The sequence below is a fragment of the Odontomachus brunneus genome, unplaced genomic scaffold (assembly GCF_010583005.1).
Source record: "Odontomachus brunneus isolate Ranch 3 - 2012 unplaced genomic scaffold, Obru_v1 Obru_scaffold_009, whole genome shotgun sequence".
In the NCBI taxonomy this organism is placed as follows: Eukaryota; Metazoa; Arthropoda; class Insecta; order Hymenoptera; family Formicidae; genus Odontomachus; species Odontomachus brunneus.
Window position 1 is genome coordinate 1,741,396 of NW_022639459.1, and position 22,187 is coordinate 1,763,582.

The 22,187-nt window shown below is 37.3% G+C and overlaps 1 protein-coding gene across 1 annotated transcript in view; it reads left to right on the forward strand.

The window, feature by feature from the left end:
* The first annotated feature begins 1,095 nt into the window (after positions 1-1,095).
* Positions 1,096-22,187, forward strand: part of LOC116840224 (neprilysin-4-like) — a 36,021-nt gene continuing 14,929 nt past the window's right edge. The window contains exons 1-2 of the mRNA XM_032806703.1: positions 1,096-1,486; positions 8,064-8,135. Coding sequence (XP_032662594.1) covers positions 8,124-8,135 — 12 coding nt within the window. The 5' untranslated portion in view covers positions 1,096-1,486; positions 8,064-8,123. The remainder of the gene's footprint in view (positions 1,487-8,063; positions 8,136-22,187) is intronic.

Here is a 22,187-nt window from a genome sequence, read left to right on the forward strand (position 1 = left end):
GGCGCCGCGCCCGGAGCGCGGACGTCGTACACCTCCTACCTGCGAGGCCTTGCGGCAAATGCTGGCCGGCCGTAAATCCCTCGTCTCTTTAAAGCGCGCCGTCGGGGAAACGCGAGGATCTACGACGTCGACCGATCGAGATCGACGGCAAGGACGTGCGTCGTCACTGCGCGCCCGCCGCGCGTCACCGTCCCGCGGGTGGCGAGGAGTTTCGCGCGAATCCGAGTGTCCTGACAGGTGCGGCAGGACATTGTCTTGTGGAAGGTTAATATTTATTTATTTATTAACGGGAATCATCCCTTTGGGGTGCAATGCATGATACATAAATTATGAAGAAAGAAAGAAGATGTAGTTTATATTTGTATTTTTTTTTTTTTTTTAAGAAAAATATATAAGTTCCATTGTATTTGATTAGTATTATTGACCACTTTTTTGTTTTCAGAAACAAGAAATAATAGTTTTTGCGTATTTATAATATGTGTATTTATATTTATTTATTTATCTCAATCTTTCGTTCAAAATTAACAGTGATGCTTAAACAGTGAACTAAATGTATGGAACGTAATTTTGTTTCATGAGAGTATATAAATTTATGAGTGGCTTTCTTGATACGCGCTACTGAAGACACGACACACAGCAATACAACTACTTTAGATCTGACTGAATACCGCTCTAAGAGCTAGGAAATAGAAATCATTCGGACCATTGACGAAAAACTAATTAAACATAATTATATTTCGATTCGTGTATAGTTATTTATGTATGTATTTATATATTTATGTATAATTTGATTCACTGTTTAATGTAGGTTAGAGCAATATATTTGCGCGAACCACAGGTTTCTCTTCTCGTTGCAACAATTATTTTTTAAGTCTAACATGATAAAGTCATCTTCCGCAAAGCTCCCGCGTTTCATGCAAAAATCACATAAGAATCAACATACGACGCGTCACTTTTCGAGCGTTATACGCGCAATTCGCGCAGAGCAATCCGGTTGGGCCACGCGCCGCGATCCGTCCCTGGCGAGGCATCGTGGCGCGGAAATGGTGGGGGATTCGAAGATTAGAGTCGTTCCTCCGCAAATCGAAACTTCAGTTTAGTTTACCAACGGCCCCCGAGTCGCAACCTCTGCCGCGGCCGGCACACGGAAACGCACGCGGCCGTCCTAGAAATAAGAGGAAAGGACAGAGAGAAGAACAGTAAGTGAGAAGAGACGGAACCCGCGAAGCGATGACGTGAAGCGGCGGCGGCGGCGACCACAAGACAAAGACGCGGAGAGAAATCACGGATCGAGAGAAAGAGAAAAAACGCGCACTTGCGTTCTGTCTCGTGCATACACTCTAGTTCCGCGAGTCTATATTTATTTCCGCGAGGGGAAAGATCCAGCGACACAAAGAGCAAAAGAAGTCGGAGCGGGCACTCGCATTCATCTGCGCTCTCTTGGACATGCACTCGTGAGAAGCTCGCCGAGGGAAGCTGCGAACAGGTGAGCGCTGGTCGATCGACCTTTCAACACCATTTCCTCAGCGTGACAGGAATCTAATGTATTGGCTTGCTCGATTTTCAGTTGGCAGGAATATTTACGGAAAATTCCAAAAGCTGACGCTTTTATAGTTAGACATAACTTTAGTCGATAGTGTACTGATTTCTTTTTTTCTCGATGACAGAAGGTCATCGAAAAAGGATGAAACGGAAAGAATGAAGTTGTGGCTAACTGTAAAAGTCGGTTTTAATGTTAAGATTTATCAATTTCGTGATTCTTTAAATTGGAAGAAAAGACTGTTATTCCTTCTTAGCGGAAAGGAAATATTGCTAACATTTGCACGATGTAAACTGTTGTAGACTATTGTAACCGTTGTAAACTGAGTTATAATCATCAGATATCAAGTAACGGTGCACGTGATATGCTAAACATTCTCGCATACACAGGCGCATCATACACGTAATGTGCGTTGATAGGTCGAAGGTCTTTTCCACAAAACACAAAAAGCACCTGTGTAACCTTGTGCAATCTCATATAGTCGTTTGTTGACAACGATACAGTTTACATAATTGACTGTTATGCAAGAATGATCCAACCCACATAAAGTAGGTTTCGAGAAAAATGAAGGTGAACATTTTGTATATGATTTAAAAAGCACAGATAGCATTGAGGTATTTCACAATCGTTCAAGAAGTCAAGCATGTTGAATATTCTTTTCTTTAAGCGTTTTCATTCACAAACTTAACAAGCTAGAAAGCTTGAAAGCTTTAAAAATGAATAAAAAAGGCTCAACTAGTAAAAGATGGAGCAACTAGTAGAAAATAAAAACTGTCTTTTAATTAATTTTAAGCGCTCATAAGGCTTGGCTTCTTTTTGTTCTATGTGAGAAACCGTATGGACTAAATTGATATCAAAAACTTAAAAATTACAATTTTTTGGATTGGATCATTTTTGTATAACTATATGACGTATATTTAAAAAAAATGTTTTCAAAAACCTTTTGGCAATAAGTAAATTGCAGTTATAAAGAAGAACAATAAAAAGTTATTAATTCTCAACCTTGTATATACAGAATTGTTGGCGAAAGGTTTCTGGAAGTGCACGATTCCGTTATTAATTTATATAAATTAAATAATATTCTAGTATTTAAATTAAAATTAATAAATTATAGAAAGGGAATGAAACGTTTAAATTGCTCAAAGCAAAGGTCGGCAAATAATTTTCTTTATTGTTACGGGCTCTGTCTCTTTTAGGAACACAGCACCGCGCGTTTGCTCTTTCTCTTCCCCCCCGTGTACAATTTTAGATTTGTCTTTTCTTATTTATCTTCTCTTGTTCTCTTGTTAATGTTTACCCAACTGACGAGTAACATCTCCCTTTGCTATTAGATCCTCAAAGGTCTCAACGGAAGGAGGAAAAAGCGAAAGATCTTAGCGGAACATCGTCTCGGTTTATTTCGAAATTATCTGTTTAGTTGCTTTACAACAGGTTTCACGTAAGCCTACAAGTAGAAAAAGGTGAAAGGTCCAATGGTCATTTTCTGGAATTACCTCGAAATCGCGCACGCAATTTCCCAGAGATCGTGAATCAACCCCAGCCGGGATTTCGGCAATCACGTCTGAAGGGATAATTTTTCTACTATTAGCATATATTCTTTTGTATATTCTAATTGAAAGACTTCCTTGTGCCACTTATTGTAGCACTTTTTTTTATCGCCGGCGACATTCTCAGCTCGAGTTTGACGTTGCGAAGTCGATACTTTTATCGAGAAGGTGAAAGCATCTCTCTCGCGGCGTTGAATATTCAAGATGAATTTTTTGGGCATCTCCTGACGTCACCGACCGCAGCGTTCGTTATGCTCGCTCTGGGATTATTGTTTTTCAACGCACGTCCACTCGGAGCGGTGTCTCAACAATGCTCGTAATAAAAGTCACTTCTTGTCGAATTCCTGAAACTCCCGAACACGGTGACTGGATATTTCCTCTTCCCCGCTGGCGAGTTCTACGAACTAGTCGGGCGATTCCCGTGCCGAATGTCGATGCACCGCTTGTATTATTAATAAGACTCATGAGATAATATCGTAAATTCGTCGTAAAGGGTAAACGGACACGACGCTGTTTCCTGCCCGTCGTTCGAGTGCAGTTCTTCGTCCGTGGGTTTCTCTGCACCGCCGAAGCGTATCGTGTTGATCGATCGATCTACGTTGACAATCTGCGGGAAGTTGCGGGAAATGTCGTTGGGAAAAAATACGCGGTGGAAGATTAATGGAGTGCCTGCTGCAACAGAAGCACCTCCCCGAGACGTTAAATTATTCCCCCTGGCGACGCGCCAAAAGAAACAGCCGGTGCATCGCGTCGCTTTAAAGAAGTTAAGTTTCGGGTTTACGCGATCGTCACCGCGCGCGGCAAGACGGAGAACGCGCCTCAACGTACGAAGAGGAGCGCCAATCTTTCCGTTCGGCGTTTATGAATAGATTTTAAAACGAGCGCCTGATTGCGGCCCTCACATAGAGGTTTTTTGGCGTTCGCACTGAGAGACGGGAGTCTCTGAAGTTCGCACTGAAGACTGAGAGTCTTCCTTGAAGCGCGGGAGTCGTTCGTTTATATCCTTAGCATTTATATCTTGTGAGCCTTGATAAGAGGCCTATGCGACCGAGAACATCCTCCAAATAGAGATTGACGTTTTCTTAATGAATATTCAACTATCAAAACTGTTCTTCCGTCATGGAAAGTTGCATAATTTTAGGAACCTTGAGGAATCATTTTCGGCGGTGTAACATGGAAAAAGCGCTTTAGGAAAAAATAGACTTTCGTAGATAATGGTCATTCTTATCATCAGTGAATTACGCCCACGCCAGATGCCGTTCATTTTCTAGATAGATTCGTACACGCAAAAAAAGATTTGCTGCATATGGACAATTAAACATAATTTGTTGTATTAGCCGCTTTTTCTTTGCTGCAGGAGCCAATTTCCTTGCTATGATAACAAGAAAATCTGCTCCTGCAACAAAAAAAAATAGCTAAAACAGTAAATTATGTTTAGTTGTTCATCTGTAACAAATTTGCTACGTTAGCCATTTTTCTTGCTGTAGAAGCAGATTTTCTTGTTATCATAGCAAGAAAATAGGTTCCAGCAACAAAAAAAGGTAGCTAACACAGCGAATCATATTTAACTGTCCGTAACAAATTAGTTTGCTGCTGCAGCAAATTATTTTTTTCGTGTGTTTGCTCAAAACTCCTGCCGATTCGCCACGGCCATCTTGATTCATGATATCAGAAGTGAGGAAAAGTGTGCTCAAAAGTACGTCAAAATAAAAAAGTGTATCCAAGAATTGGCACTTGCAATCGATTAAACCGACTAAGGCGATTTTTTTTGTAACTATGTTTTTGAAACTATATTGCTTGTAATTATCACTGAAGAGAGTCCGAAACTTGGACCGAAACGCCTGAATTTTTGTAATACTTAAATAAATGTATCACAAGCTTTTATTAAATTATAATTTTCGCCTTTAAGATCAGCAGTTGGCTCTTATTTGCTTTATTTTTTATTTACTTTGATAAAGTCTCAAAAGTCTTTAACTTTTGATTTACTCCGAACACTTTCCTGTCGCTCTAACAATCGACAGACAATCGTAAAATTAACGTTGAATTAACCTTTGTTTTTTACCTACATTTCTTCATTGTTTTATTCAAATTTTATTTGCATTTTGATTGGTCGTTTTTATCACTAACGAATTACGCTTGACCACATAAAAATAACTTCCAAGCTTCCGTATACTTCGATAACAAACTCTTTACGTCGATTGTTTTACACAATTAAGAAGTTCAGCCTAATAGTTCAACTCAGAAATCATTCTGTAACGCGGAGCACGATTGTGCTCCACTTTCTACCCTGTATATTCGCGTCTGGACCCTACAACCCTTCCCCACACGAATACATCTACAATTGTGGATGTTTCTCGTTGCATAAGAGTAACTGTATCTGCAGTTATCCACTTCATGCTCCATGTATCTTCTAACTGCGCTGACGTTGGCGGCGTTAAATGATCGAAGATGACCACGCGAGACTGTTGCACCACAATTATTCTTTCGCACGAGATGCGTGACGGCAGATGCGATTAGTAGACGCGAAATCGAAAGTATCTCGCGGCGAGAGCAGGGTCGGACTCGAGCGATAAGCGATGGTACGTTGCCCGAGAGCAATGTACCAGTCGAGAAGGTACAATGATCTCTGATGACAATGCAAATATATGTTGCAAATGATGAATTATGCGCGCGTTTACGTATAGGAAATTAATTATATCATACGGGTTACATATGTACATATACATACATATATATATATATATATATATATATATATATATAATACAATCATATTTTAGATATATATCGCTAAATCTTCACAACACTTTGATATCCATATAATATAATTAATGTTTATATATATACTCTTTTAAAGTGAATCAGTGAAACATCATTGAAAGCAGTAAATATACACTAATTTACAGCTATAAGTACAGCACTGAAACTGCTCAGTGCTATACTTATAACTAATATCAGTAACTATTCAGTAATTCATTTTAAGAGAGTATATACATATATGTGTGTATATGTGTTATATATAACATACATATATTATATATATATATATATATATTATACATATAATAATATACTATATGTTATTTTATATATATATGTAACATATATAGTATATATATCATATGAATTAATGTATGAATATGTTGAAAGAACAAAAATAAGAACAAGATAGATGTAACATAGAACATAATTGTCTTTATATTTTTTCATTGCCATAAAATAATGTTAAGTAGATAGATCTCTCATAGAGAGATAGATCTCTCCTTGGTTTCGCCGAAATCACAATCAAGATTGTTCCAGCATTTGTTTTATTACTCTTTGCGGTTCGTCAAAGAACACAGCAGGGAAAGTCGTCGACGATGATGGTGGCGGTAGCGCGAAATTCGTAATCGGGATGTGTATATGAATTTTTGCTCAACCGATCCTGAGCGAGAGCGGCTGCGTGCCGCACGCTTTCGTCGATCCGCCGGGATGCATCTGATTTAATAATGATCTCGCGATTTCACGACGCAATTTCGCAGCACAAAAGGGAGTAAATCGCCATGTGATTAGACGGACGCACGCTTTTCCGCGCGGCTTAACCTGCTAATCGAGAAAGATCCTTTCGTTTTCAGACCTCGCGTCGAACGTGTGGAGAGCGCTCGCCGAAGTATGATAATTATACGTGCCGGACGGACTAATTCTAAATAAGTTCCTAACAATTTCAAAGTGGATTATGAGCTGATCGTGTCGCTTTTTCTTGCCTGTAAGTGTGAAGATCCTTTGAGAGAGGGCTGATGCAATAAATTGTTTTGCAATAATTCCTACAGACTTTTGTTTCTTTCTTTATCTACAAGCTTGAGGATTTTGCCATAAGTAAAATAAACAATCCAAGAGAACAAGCGAGAAAAATAAAAGTTCATAAATTACATAAAACTAAATATGAGGAAAAGATGATAGCAAAGGAAAAAGATGGTATTACTCACACACACACATGCGTGCGCGCATCACGAAAAATAAATTTATATAAATAAATATTATATATGTTATTTTTAAAAAATATTATTAATAATACGCTTTCATTCGGACGAAAACGAACGTATCGTTAATCGGACAAATTTTATTTTTTAATGACTTAATTTATATACATTTACAAACTTTTTATTTAATTAAAATTTTTTAATTTAGACTTATTCGTATGAATAAGTCAATTAATAACCAATTAATTCAATTAATGAACCAATAACAAAATTTTATAAAGAAAGTATTTCCTGAAAAATAAAATAAAAATTTCATAAAAATTTATATAAATTTAATATATTCTTATAAATTTGTACAAATTTAATATATTTATATAAATTTATGTATTCACACGAGAGAAGAAACTCTCCCGATTAACGGTACATCCGTTTTCGTCCGCGAATGAAAGCGCTTTAAGACAATCGAGCTATCAAGCAACTCGCGATTCGTTGACGGTTTAATGTAGCGTGCCGGTCCTAGGAAGATAAATCATTATGAAAGTGGTGCTATCCGCACTCTGGCCAAGTCTTCATATCCGGTAAAAGTTGACGCGCTCATCCGTTTCTTCTCTCAGCTCTCCAAATTTCTATAAAAGCCGTACTCACCGACGCTAATCGTCGCGCGTAATTTGAGATGAGCTGCCGTTACAAAGGAATTCTGGAAGCGGGCCTAATTCCCGTTGCAGATGATATTTCATGCATACTCAAAACTCGATTGAGAAGCTCGCAAAAAGAAAGTTCCTCTCTCACAGAGGGAGCGACAACGATAACTGCGACGTGTCGTTGTCTTCCCGAGAGGACGCGGGTCCGTGATCACAAAGGAATCGCGACGACCGGAGAGAAAAATAAAGTATAATGTCATTCGCGTGCGCGTTCTGTCATTCAATGCAAAACAAGTGATTCAGCGCGCCGACCGGCGTCGTGTCGAAACGCGCATGGGGGATATTTTTAATAATAATTTGCTCCGTCCTTTTGCAGACACGCGAGCGCCAGGGACTGCGTCGGGAAGGACCAGACAGTGAAGGATACCGCGACGAGATGAGATACAAGGTGAGACACGCGCTTTTTTTCGCCCGCGCCTACGTCTATCATCCGCCGACGAAATCGAAATGAACGTGACGATAAAGACGGGGAGATAAGTCCGATTCGAGTGCCATTGTCCTGGCCGACTTGTGTTTGTCTGCTTGTCTCATCTAGACTCCCATTAAAATTCAGCGGAGCGTCCCTTGACTAGTCTGGCGTCGGATTTTCCTCTTGCAGAAATTTCCAAAACTGCGGTCACAGTATTCGCAGATACGCGCCTCATTCGTATGTAATGATACATCTAAGATGATACATCAATCTAAGACTTTCAAAATTTTGCTTTGTTGTGGAATTATTATTATTATTATTGAAAGAAGTGTCCAAGAATTTCTCTTATTACAATTTGTCGAGAAAAATTAAAATTTATTGAGATCAATTGTTAAGACTACAAATATAGATTACTCGGATTGCCTCAGGAAAATTTGATTTCAACGATATTTGAATGTCCCAAATACCCAAATATTTAAACAACAACGAGTCGCCAATCCGATATCAGTCAAAAGTATAAACTGGCGATGGAAAGGTCGCAACAGAATTCCTCTACTAGGAAATCGTTTTCAGGGAATACGTTCTTGAAATTTCATGCAGATCTCACGTATTCCGTATAACAGTCTCATTTCACATTCATCTTGTGTGCGTTGTCAGGAAATCAACATCGCAATTGGAAGTGATTTATTTAAATTAATTCCGATTGATGAATGTACTTTGGAGGATTATCCCGTACGCCACTTTACTAACGATGAAGCTCTGCCTTCAAGCATTCATCGGTTGGCATTAGACATACGTGCAAGTTCCACAGATAATGCGACCGATTCGCACACGCACGCATAATCAAAGTCCCGGAAGCTTCCTTAATTAGCAATTTTGCGCAAAGGAGTATCGAGAGAATTCGTGAATTAAATTGCAATCGAATTGTCTCGAGCGCATTACTCCGGTTGAATAACGCATTACTCCGATTGCTGAGTTTCACTTCTAACGGATCGATTGCCGAGCGTCTTTTATCTCATCCCACCTGTTGACGCTTTGCCTCCGCAGCGTTTGATCTCTCCTTTGTCTCGCTTCGGCGTCTGTGAGTCTCGTGTCTCGCTGATCACGTGCATAAGATTTGCATAAAACATAAGGCATATTATACGCACCCACCGCCTGGATGTATCGCGACGTACGCATCGTCGTAAGACGAGACGATCTATTGCGCGCTAACGATCGCGATCTGTTCAGCGTCGATGTTAATACCGCCAATGGAAGTCCAGCGAAGCGCTCGCGCAACCAGACGAATCCAAAAGTCGATCCTTGAAGGACGAAGAGCGCGACTTGGGAGGAGAGACGTCTATAGGTGCGTTCTCGGGGAGCACGCTATCAACGCTATCGCGTTCTTTTATCTGTATCGCTCCTTAGATATACAAGAAAGATAGAATGACACGGTAGCGCTGAATAGCACTGATAGCGAGCTCCTCGAACGCACCCTATATGATATGAGAACACAGTTGATTGGTATCTCGAAATAAATCGAAAGTACGTCGGGCGTTCGTTAGCAAACTCGTCTTAAAAAATGTGTACACAGAGAGAACGATTTATTTGAATCAAATGAATGTTTCTTTGGAATAGTCCAAATAAATTATTTGGTTGACACAACAAAAATATTTCTTTGGGACTAAGCCGCAAATAAATATTTTTGTTGCTTTAAACGAAATTTTGTTCGATCAATCGAAAAACTCGTTTGGACTATTCCAAAGAAGCGTTTATTTGATTCAATCAAATCGTTCTCTCTATGTATGTATTCATTACTTCAGCTACACAGCCAAAAAGGGGACTTTAAAAGGGGGTTTACAAAGAATATCCTTAGCCACACTCATCCTTCAAGTATTTTTCCATAGTTTACACTCAGAAGAAATGCTTGAAAATTTATTTGTGAGGCGTAAAGTTTATTTCTGTAAAATAAGCTTCATATCCCACAAATAAAGTTCAAGTATGATTGTTTTTCTCAGCGGCTGGTTGGCCGTATTCTTCAATCTTTATGGCTATTAATAGTCGTTACTTGAAATTGTTCCACATGAAATATTCAAATTTGAATTTTGAAGAGTTAGATGAGAGTTTTTTATCAATTAGATTAAGTTACTCGTAATAAGTATTTTCTAACATATCGATTAACCGCACTGTTTTCCCCGATTAAATCTCATTAAGTAGAAAAAGTAATTTGATCAAGTACAAGAAGTAAATGGCCGATTGCACTACGATGAAAACCGAAGATAATTGGACACCGCTGAAACCAATCTTTTTCTTCATTCCAGTCGACCGAAAAAGAAGATCAATTGCGTGCAGCTGAAGAATGATTAACAAGAGTAGTAAAACAAGAGTAGTAACGTTGAATGTCGCGTTCTCATCTCACTTGAGATAAATAAGGTCACACCATTCGCGGTCAATATCGATTCTTTCCTTTCGCGGTGCATCTTCGCAGTTCGTATTTTTCTACAATAAATTACATATTTTCTTCAGTTAATAGTAACTGAAACATAAACATTTATATATAGCCAAAAAAAGATTTATTCTCTTCATGACTATTTCTTTTTAAGAGATAGTTATTTATCGGACAAGAGAATTTTTTATATTCTACACGGAGAAAAGAACATTTGAAAATGTGTTTATGAAATAAAAGTTTATTTTACAAAGATAAATTTTATATCCCGCAAATAAATTTTCAAGTATTTTTTTTTCTAAGTATAAGTCACTTAGAATAAAATTAATCGTCTTAAAATTATAGAAAATCATAGGAAGATAAATCTTAAAATTATGAAATGTAAAATGCATGCAGGAAACTTGGAATTTTACGAGAATGTTTAGCTGCACAGTTCGTATAATCTTATCAACTTCTACTTCCACGTAAAGAAATCGCGTACGCGTTAATTCATTTCTTAGTCGCCTCGCACTTTATCAATTCCTTTCTCAGTTCATCTTGTTCGATCAGTTTTCTTGCTATCTGAGACACAGGTCGCGCGTATGACCTCGTAATACAGCGTGCTCTACTAGTCATCGTAGAACTGATCGTTGCACGAGTCGCAAAAAAAAGGGACGCGGGAGAAGTGGAGCGTACTCAGATCCGTCAGAGCCAGGCGGTGAGTTAAGAATCGCCCGAGAAATTCGAGTCAATGGCAAGGAGAGCACTTGAAATGAATTCGCTTCACGAGCCCTTTCCCGGAAGTCGTTACGTTAAGCAACGCGATGGTTGCGCATCGCGTATTTCGATTGCAACATTAAGATTATCAAGTATTAATTTCTCAGTACACAATCGATCATGCAAACGTCTTCCGAAAATTAATTTTCATAGAAGGACATGTACAACCACAAAAAATTTATAAAAATCAAATCTCACTGAAACAAGCGGATATTTCTTACTTATCTGAATACACAGAAGAAAAAGATTGACTAAATTAACATGGCACAATGACAGAATCAGAAATGCAGTTTCCTTCAACTAAAACGCATTTAGTTGCGTAACTCCTACATTAACTCAACCAAATCCGGCTCTCAAGAACTAGAAATTATTTCCTTCAACCAAAACACATTTAGTTGTGTCATTGTCACGTTAATTCAACTAAATTCGATTCTTGAGAATCAAAAGTTCTTTCTTCATCATTGTCATGTTAACTCAATCAAATTCGGTGCTTAAGAAATACCATTTTCTCTCAGCAAGACACATTTAATTGCGTCGTTGTCACGTTAATTCAAGCAATCGACCCTTTTTTCCCGTGCGAGTAAATTCTTCTCGTGTCCAAGAAGTCGTACACGTACAAGAAGTACATTTGCAAGAAGATATCGAATCGTCTTCTGATGGCACTCGGGGATCAGTTCGATGAACGAGCTCGTGACGAGAGAGAGACTCCGCCGAAAAGAAGACTCGAGCGGCTCTCACGTCTCGAGGAGCGTCCCGATTGCCGAAGCCAGAAGTCACTGACCACCTTCGCCGCTGCAATTGTATTATGAAGTAATAGCGCGCGATAATGGTTTCAAGCAGTAGCAGCTTGACGGCACTTACGACTCCCCACATTCGTGTCGCGGAATAGAATGCTCAATGGCACATTGAGGCGTTCCACTTGCACGAAACAGCGGGACACGACGCGTCGGCTGTATATAGACTCGGGTATTAGTCACTTTCGCGAAGGTAGGCCTTCCCCTCGATCCATATCTCGCGGTATCGGTGTGATTGTGTTGTGCGAAAAAAAAAACTATAATTTCACCGTTCCCGTTGCATTTCGCTATTATCTGTCGCGCGTAGTCGCACGAGTGCAAACTATCGCTGCCTTCTTCGGTTTCGTTGAAGGACTCGCGGCGTTCTTTGGTCTTCTTCAAAACGAGCAATTCAGTGAACGTTGATATCTATGCATAAGATGCATCTGATATATCTCTCTCTTTTATATTCACCGGACAAAGACAAGCATGCGTTGTTATCCATCGAACGTAGCCACGAATAATAATCAGCTGTCTTATTCAGGTATCGCTGGAGGATTCACGAAACTTTTATCTTTTTCGCTGGAAGCCAGCGAACTTGGATGAGTAATTTAATCATAACAATAATAAGTTCCTGCAACACACAAAGATTAACAAGTATATTTTCGTTTAGGGAATGGGGACGTCTAAAATTAATAGATAAATTAAGTTTGATGTGAAAGACGTCTAATAATATATGTTGACTAGGATATTTTTGGCACGTGCATTTACACATCATTCATTAAACCCTTAAAATTTAGCAAATATCAAAAAATTCACTATCCAATTTAAATGATCAATAATCAAATCATTATCAAATTCAAATCATTATCAAAATTCAATATCAAATCACAAAAATGCAGCAAGTAACAAAAAATCTTGCATTTGACTCTGTTATGCCAAGTTCTCGCGTTGTTCGAATAATACACTGAAATAGTATAATATTCGGTATACATCACTATAATTATGTAGTAAAAGTATCATAATCACACGGAGAAAAATAATTTGCTGGCTCAGCAAATTTTCTGCTGGTCTAGCAAAATCTTTTCGTTATTATATAAATAGCAAAAAAATTACTAAGAGTACTAATCACTATTTGCTGGATATAATTTGCTGAATCTACAAATTATTTTGCTATAAGAACCGTAATGGATTTATACAAGCAGTTGCAATTTTGCTCCGATAGCAAATAAATTTGCTAAGGATTATTTTGCATCAATAGCAAATTAACGTGATTTTTAGGACAAATACACTCAACAAATTTTTTTTATCCTGGCAACAAAACTACTTCTGCTCTGATAATAAATAATTTGTAAAATTAGTTACGTCAACAAAATTTCTTTCATGTCACTACGAATATGCAGTAGCAACGACGATTTTGCTAAAAGAGCAAAATTATTTTTCTCCGTGTAGAAGAACCATTTTGCACGGTAAACGTTACCATAGCGTTAGTGATTAATAACCTCACATTGCTATTATTATTTTACTGAACAACAAGAAGACAGCGATGAATCGCGCGTTTGGTCACACCAACAAAGACTGAACTGAAGAGTTACATTGTTTCTTGCGACTTTTGGCATGATTTCGCCGCGATCTGAAGGACTTTTAACACCGACTTATCATGTCGATGAAACCTGAGCCTACTATTTCACACGAAAAACAAGAGAACAGTCAAAACAAAGAACGCATAGAGACACTCGCAGCATTCACTTTGGCGCATTGTCAAACAGAGACTAATCGACAGATCGCTCTATATTATCGTACTTAACTCAATAAAAGAAGGCTCTGGAATACGATAATAAAGATTTGGCCAAGTGCGCGCTAACTCCGCATTAGACCACGTATTTTTTGACCCGCATAGGCATGAGAGTGTCGCGGTGCATTGAAAAGAACATTGAAAGAAAAATATGGTTACTTTTGTCCCCAACAAAACTGTTTTGTAATTTTAACCACAAAAATAGTTAAAGTAACCATCCTTCTAATAACATGTACTAAAACAATGGTTATTCTATTTAAATAGTTAGTGTTATTAGAAAGATAGTTATTCTAACTATTTTTGTGGTTAAAATTACAAAACAGTTTTGTTGGAGACAAAAGTAGTCATATTTTTCTCTCAGTGAACTCGCACATTATTTCCTCTTCCATATTTCACTTATGGACGCAAACATTAATTATAAACGCCGGCGATTAAACGTCCCGCTAAAGAATGCGCTGTTACACACCAGTTGAATACACGAACGCACGCCTGATGACGCGGTCTTCGCGCGAGACGGTCAAAACGAACGGAGCAGGTTATATTTCGCGCGCGAGAGGAAACTCTCTAACAAAAATACGCCCGAGCACTTGCCGCGCTTCCTCCGAGAACAGGCGGTAGACGTAAACGAAAATAATGAGCCGGTCTTGTGGAAATACCATCCACGATTCTCCGGATGAAATTCTCGAGATGACAACGACCCACCCCACGCGGCGGTAGTAGCCAAATTTCTAAGTTGAGCCGTTTATTTTGGATGTGACACGAATAACGCGCGTTTTAAAACGCAATCGATTTACGTGCCGCAGGCGAGTGTAGACTGCCGCAGCACGTATTCACATTTCGACAAGATTTTCAAGATTTCATTTATGTATTGTCATTGTTGTTATAAACATAACAAGCTCCGCTCAGGACAATTTTTAGACTACCCGAGCCAATCCCGGAGCCAAGGAATGTCTCTCTGCTGAGAAAAAATATCATTGACTTCTTTATCGTGTCTCTCTAATTTAACGTGACTTCAAAGTAGTTATTTGTTTGTTCCTCCTTATATTCGCACACGGAGAGAAAGGATTGGTTGAATTAACGTAAAAATGAATAAACTGTTTGAAAGAAACAGTAAAGATGAATGAACTGTTTGAAAGAAACAGTAAAGATGAATAAACAGTATTTCCAGAAACAGTATTTCCAATTTGCGGATATGTAAGTTTATGAAATACTTGAAATAAGTAACATTCTCTTGAATGCCGTGTATCTCTCTGTGTATTCAGAATAGAATCTAATTCTAAACCAGAGAATTCTTTGAAATTTTTTTTCCATGCGCGGAAAAAAGAAGATTGGTGCAGATAACATGACAATTAACTGACCAAACACATTTTGATTGGAGGAAACAGGATTTCTAATTCTTGTTAATCAAATACAGTTCTAAGAACACACAGAAAAATACATACCGTATTTTTACAATTATTTTACAATTATTTACACAGAAAAGTCCTTTATCATTTTACAAATAGATGACGTAGATTTTTAGTTATTAATTAAAGAAAATTGAACGATTGCATGCAATCACCAAAATTCATCAGTCTTCTTTAATTAATAACTAAAAGTTTATATGATTATTTGCAAAAAGATAATGAACTGTGTAAAGTCGAGCCAAAACTTTTTTTTTTGTAAAGATTTATAATATTCTTACATAGAGTAAATTCTTCTTTTCAGTGTATGACAATGAACTGTTCTAAATTTCGTAATGAGTACATTTAAGGGAACTAGAAGGTCAGAATGCCTGAAAAACTGAATGTATATGCGAAAGTGTTATTTTGACGTGTATTTATACAACATATAAAGAGAAGAAAAATATAATTTTGATGATCAAATACTCAATATAAGTGTATGGTACATGTATATTTCGTTTTTCTTTTCGTCATTTTTTTGTCAATAATATTTTGACTTTCGGTAGTTCAATTAAGCTGAATTTTAGGTAGAAAATTTCCGTAAACTTGTCGTTATCGTGTGAACCACTGACAAACTCGTAAAAATATTTAATTTTGAAATATTAATTTTTTTCACTATAAAAGAACTGAAAATTTGATAATATTTCATTAAGATATTTGCAATTTTGTTAACTTTTACTCAATTTCTATTATAGTGGTTCACACAATAACGACAAGTTTATGGAAATTGTCTACCTAAAATTCAGCTTAATTGAACGACCAAGAGTCAAGATATTACTGCAAAATGACGATCTTGAAAAGAAAAACGAAATATATTTTAACTGCATGTAGTATGCACTTATATTGAGTATTTGATCATCAAAATTATATTTTTCTTCTCTTTATATGCGTATGGAATACAGTTCCAGTCTTGAAAGCTGCGCAACGACACATATCAATCCGACAGTTATCGGTAAGAGTTTATTTAGAAGCCATTATCTTTTTTTAATATTTTTAAAGAAAATGTATAGCAAACTTTTCAAGTCATGCTAATTCCCGTAAGGCTAGATATTTTTAACAGTACTTCGTTAATACTAATGTGCACAATTCATATTCGAATCTTTTCGATTCGAAATTTTCGAATTATTTGGATTCAAATTCGAATCGAATCGAATTTCACTTAATTCGATTCGATTCGAATTCGAATAATTCGCACATCTCTACTCGCCGAGTCCCCGGTAACTTTCTCGTTTCGCACACGGATACAGGAAGATAATCGAATTATGCACGTCCAGCATCCACGGCCCTGGTTGTTTATCGTGCGATTCGCGGTCGATCGCGGAGGGACTTATCAATGTGGCGCAACGAATTAATTAAGCACGACATGTCAACGGACAAAGACGAGGAGCAAGACGCGCTTTGATTATCTGCGGCCAGATACCCGACGATGACGACGTATGTGAAATGAGTCGTCGTCCACCGGTGATCGCATTAATAACGGATCACGACGCTCGTGGACGTGAGGTCAATTCGACGAGCGTTTCCTGACATCGCGGCTCAATTAAAATTCGATCCGACCCGCGGCGCGACGTCCAATGTCGACTTGCGCCGTGGAAACGACGCGCGAGTCTCGCGTCGGCGGAACTCACGGCACTCACGGCCTTCCGTTCGTCAACCGTTCGATGAAATCCTACGGCGCGAGGACGCCGTAACGGAAGCGATGTCAGACGGATGACAATTGCCGAGGCAGCCGAGGACGAGCGTTCGGAAGCGAACAGTGAGGCCGATGACGACTGGTCGCGAGTGCTTATCACCGGCGTCAACACACGAAAAACAAAGTTTGGTTGAACTAACCAAATATCTATATAATAATGTTATCTGCGCGCGAAAAGCTGCGGGAAAGTAGAAGAGGACGTTACGGGGAAAATAGTATCGATCTCGGTTGTGTTGTCGATGATCGGCGGCGGAACAACGTCTCTCGTGCACACTAAGAGAAAAGACTGGTAACTATAACAAACTGCATTTAGTTATAGAAATTCGTTGAATCATTAGTAACTAATACTAAATATGATAATAATTACCAAATATTTAATAGATCGGGAGTATGACGTAATTGCATTCACAGTAACATCAATTAAATAATTTAGTAATAGTTACTTAATGTTAAATATTTAATATGAAATATATTACAGTTATGAACAGATATGGTCGAATAATTAACCAAATATCTATATAATATGGTCGAATATGAACGATCCAGAAATTCCGATTGAAGTAACCCAAATTCTGTTTAAGTTAACAAGATTTTTGGTTGACTTAAACAGAATTCGGGTTACGTCAATCGGAATTTCTGAATCGTTCATATTCGACCAGATATTTGGTTAATTCAACCAAACCTTTTTTTCCATGCACTGAGAGAAGGATTTAGTAAATATTATCAAAATTTGGTTACTATTACTAAATGATAGACGTAAATATAGCGGGCCAAAGCTATGGCAATACTTATTAATTAATTTAGTTCTGTAAAATAAATTATTTATTTGACAGAAGTAAAATTTATTTGCTTCCAGAATATATTTGGTAAATAAAACTTATTGAATAGTTGAGCAAAATAAGCGATTTTGTAATAGTTACAAAATTTTTGGTAGGTTCAACCAACCATCTGTAATAATAGATATTGAAACGATGTAATAACTGCAAATGAATGAATTTTTTGTTGTGCTGCAACAAAACATACTTACACTGGTAACAAAATAGAACTCGTACCTACTGAATCTTTTATTACATGGGATATAACAATTTCATAACAATTATCAAATATCTGTTCATAACTGTAATATATTTCATATTAAATATTTAACATTAAGTAACTATTACTAAATTATTTAATTGATGTTACTGTGAATGCAATTACGTCATACTCCCGATCTATTAAATATTTGGTAATTATTATCATATTTAGTATTAGTTACTAATGATTCAACGAATTTCTATAACTAAATGCAGTTTGTTATAGTTACCAGTCTTTTCTCTTAGTGTGCACGAGAGACGTTGTTCCGCCGCTGATCATCGACAACACAACCGAGATCGATACTATTTTCCTCGTAACGTCCTCTTCTACTTTCCCGCAGCTTTTCGCGCGCAGATAACAATTCGCATGCAGATAATGACATGTTTCGTACTGATTTCCACATGGAAAAAAAGTTTAGTTAAATTAACCAAATATCTGGTCGAATATGAACGATCCAGAAATTCCGATTGAAGTAACTTAAATTCTGTTTAAGTCAACCAAAAATCTTGTTAACTTAAACAGAATTCTGGTTACTTTAATCGGAATTTCTGTATCGTTTTTCGACCAGATATTTGGTTAATTCAACCAAACCTTTTTTTCCGTGTACCAACTCCTAGTAACACAGTTTATTGAGGTAATATTGGCTACGAACTGGACCTCAATATACCAAATATTGGCCCAGTATTGTAAAGTAGACGTTTTGCATTTTATAGCTAATATAGAATTCCAAATATTGATAATTCATTCGTTACCGATATCGATATCGATATCGGCTACATATTGAGTTGTATTGGCCCAGTGTGCCCCCAATGTATGCCAATATTGGTACAATCATCTTGTGCAATACTGCCAATTTATTTATATTTTACTTATAACCAATATTGGCTATATATTGGCCACATTGGCTCAATGTATGCCAATGTGACCAATATTGAGACATTATAACATCAAGGTTGTATATACTAGGAATTTCTTCAATCTCAACTCAAGTTTGAATACGTCAAATACGCGACAAACAAATGCAATTTGCGATGCATATATTCGTCATCTCCTTTTGTTGGCTCTCTATTGGCCATATATTGAATTTGTTATACGCAATTACTTGCACTTTATAAATGTAAATTATTGAGACACGGAAATATAGCGCCGGTCACTACGCTGTGTGTGCGTAGAAAAATATGTAAAAGATAAAAAAGATATTTATTCGATGATTATTTTCATGTACTTGAAAACAAAATTTTATTCTTTTTGTAAGAATATTATAAAGTTTTATCGAAAAATATAAGTTGTTCCGACTCTAAATAATAAACAAACCGAATTTTTCTCTTTTAATTTCATATTCTTTAAAACGTTAAACCTTGCTTAAGATTCAAAACATGTCTTGAATAAATTTGGTTATGACGAATCTATTAGACTTGCGAATATGTAAATTTATGAAACGCTTGAAAAACAAGTGACTTGAATATAGAATGTATTTGTCCGAATGTGAACACACAACGATATTTTTGCACTATTTTTCTATTTTTGTAATATTTGGTTGTATAAAATTGCAAATGTTTAGACGCAGAGTAAAAATACAAACGTCAATGGCTAACGCAACAAATATACCCTATGTTATATAAAAAATAAATAAAAAATATTTACAAAATTTTTTTATATAATTTTTATATAATTTTATATAAAATATATATATATATATATATATATATATATGTAATATTGGATATAGCTTGCTATTTATTAACATTTGTATTTTTAGTCTCTATAAGCATTTGCAATTTTATACAAGACGATAGGAAAATAGTGCAAAGCTGCATTATGTCGGCATTCTATCCTGTCAAACGTGAGGAGAAATTATGTGAAAGGCCGAGTGAACATTTTACAGCCGTTGACCCGCATCGATAATTTGATTTTCACATTGTGATGCGCGGAAAATATAACGAATAAACTGTATATGACTTTCATGTTTTATTTAAAAATTTTTCTAAATTTGTTATGTATTCTCTGTTTTTCCTTCGCTTGACGGAGGATCGGAGAGGAAAGAAGGATAACTCACTATAGGACTGTAACATTATTTACCATAAAGTATGCAATTGAAATGAACACACGATCGTCATGATGCTACTGTTTATCGTAGAAAATCACACCGCATACGTTCAGAGCCTGACGAGAAGAAGGAACTAAAATAGCAGACACACGATTGCGTAATTCTCCGTTTGCATGATAAATGGACAGAAAAAGAGAAAGAGAGAGAGAGAGAGAGAGAGAGAGAGAGAGAGAGAGAGAAAGAGAGAGAGGACAGTAAAAAAAGCGCCGGCGTTCGAGTATTTCTCGCGCAAAGCATGATTCGGTGGCTGGGAGTGCGTATAATGAGGACGTTGTCGGAAACGTACGCGGTTGCATCGCCTCGTCTCTCGGCTAAACGCGAAAGCAACGATTCTGCTTCTGCAGAGAGCTCAGGACTGATCTAGCCAAAGTTCATCGACGCTTAATCGATTAAACAAATTGCCCGCCACTGTATAATAAATAATCTATATCTACGAGCTGTGCAAAGATATAGGATACCAACTGATAACTCAAGTAACGTAGAACTCCTTGATTCAAATCAAACAACGACAATAATGAAGGAAAATTCTTATGGTCTAACATATTTTATTATCTAACTGTTCTGTTGTATAAATTCTTTCTAGATACGTTATGAGAACTACTTTATTACACATAGAAAGAACGTACTTTGACTTTAAAAGGTAACTTATGCTTATCTTCAATGTGTGTGTTATCTTTAATAAATAATATCTTCTTGATAGTAATCTTAAATTTTACTTATCACAAATTTCAGAAGAGCGCTTATTGTTGTGCACTGAAGAGAAAAATTTGTTCTCTTTGCAGGAATATTACGAAATTTGAAAGAAGAAGAAAAAATTGGATCGGCTCTATGTAATAAGCAAGCCGAATCTTTATTTTTACTTCATATTCTCGATTGACATTCTAAACTTACCAGGTTGCAGAATGTATTTTGAACAAATTTGATGCTTATGAGAAAAACTTGTGATATATTTACAGTTGTATATTTTACGGGTACAGTGAGCTCGCGAAAATTGCGCGTTATTAAGTGCGAAAAAAAGTCAGTCTGCCATTGGGATTACTGGCCGCGAAAAGGTTGACCAAATAAAGCGAAACTAAAGGAGACACGTGGGTGCGTATGTTTGTCGATAAATTTAGAGGAGAAAGCACACGAGGCTGTCCGGAGCCAATTGTCGACTTCTCGGATCATTAGTTTCAGTTAACTATTCGTTGTCCCCGACAGATTAAGGCCCGAAGTATTATCAACGTAGGCGCGCACGAAAAACATTTAGTTGAACGTAATTAATATTAAGTGAGATTGGTAAAGCGAAATGGCTAGACAATCGGCTGGTTCTTCAGAATCTACTGAATGCATTTTTTTATTTCTGCCTACATTACAGTTAGTAACACATTGAGAGAAAAGATGACTAAGTTGAGATGACTAAAAAATAGCACTAAACTGAATGCATTGAAAATTCGTGAAAACTTCCTATTTTTCGGCCACCTAAACCAGAATCTCGCCTTGAGAACTGAATTTGCTTCGCAGGAACCAGAAATTCTGGTTCTGCCGAGCAAAACGCATTTTCGAGCAAAATAGTTGTATCATTGTCATGTTAATTCCACCAGTCGTTCCTCCCGATGCGTAATATAAAAAATGACCAGCCTCGGTACTAGCTGACTCAGATGGCTGTGCCAGTTCTTCGGCTGTTAGCGCATCGTAAACGTCGAGCAAAGCAATAATCGGCGATTTCAAGGAATCGATAATTCACGATGAAATTAAGCAAACCTCGAGTCTCCGTTTAAATCCTCTTTTCACCGATTTCCTTGAACGGGACGATTCCTGCGCGAGGAGTGAAGCGTGCTGTCGGAGGGTCTCCCGGAAGGACAACGTCGGGAGAAAATCGCAAAATCGTTCTTTCCGATCTATTTCGCTCACGTTGAAATTATATGGAAAGGAACGATTCTCTCTCTCTCTCTCTCTCTCTCTCTCTCTCTCTCTCTCTCTC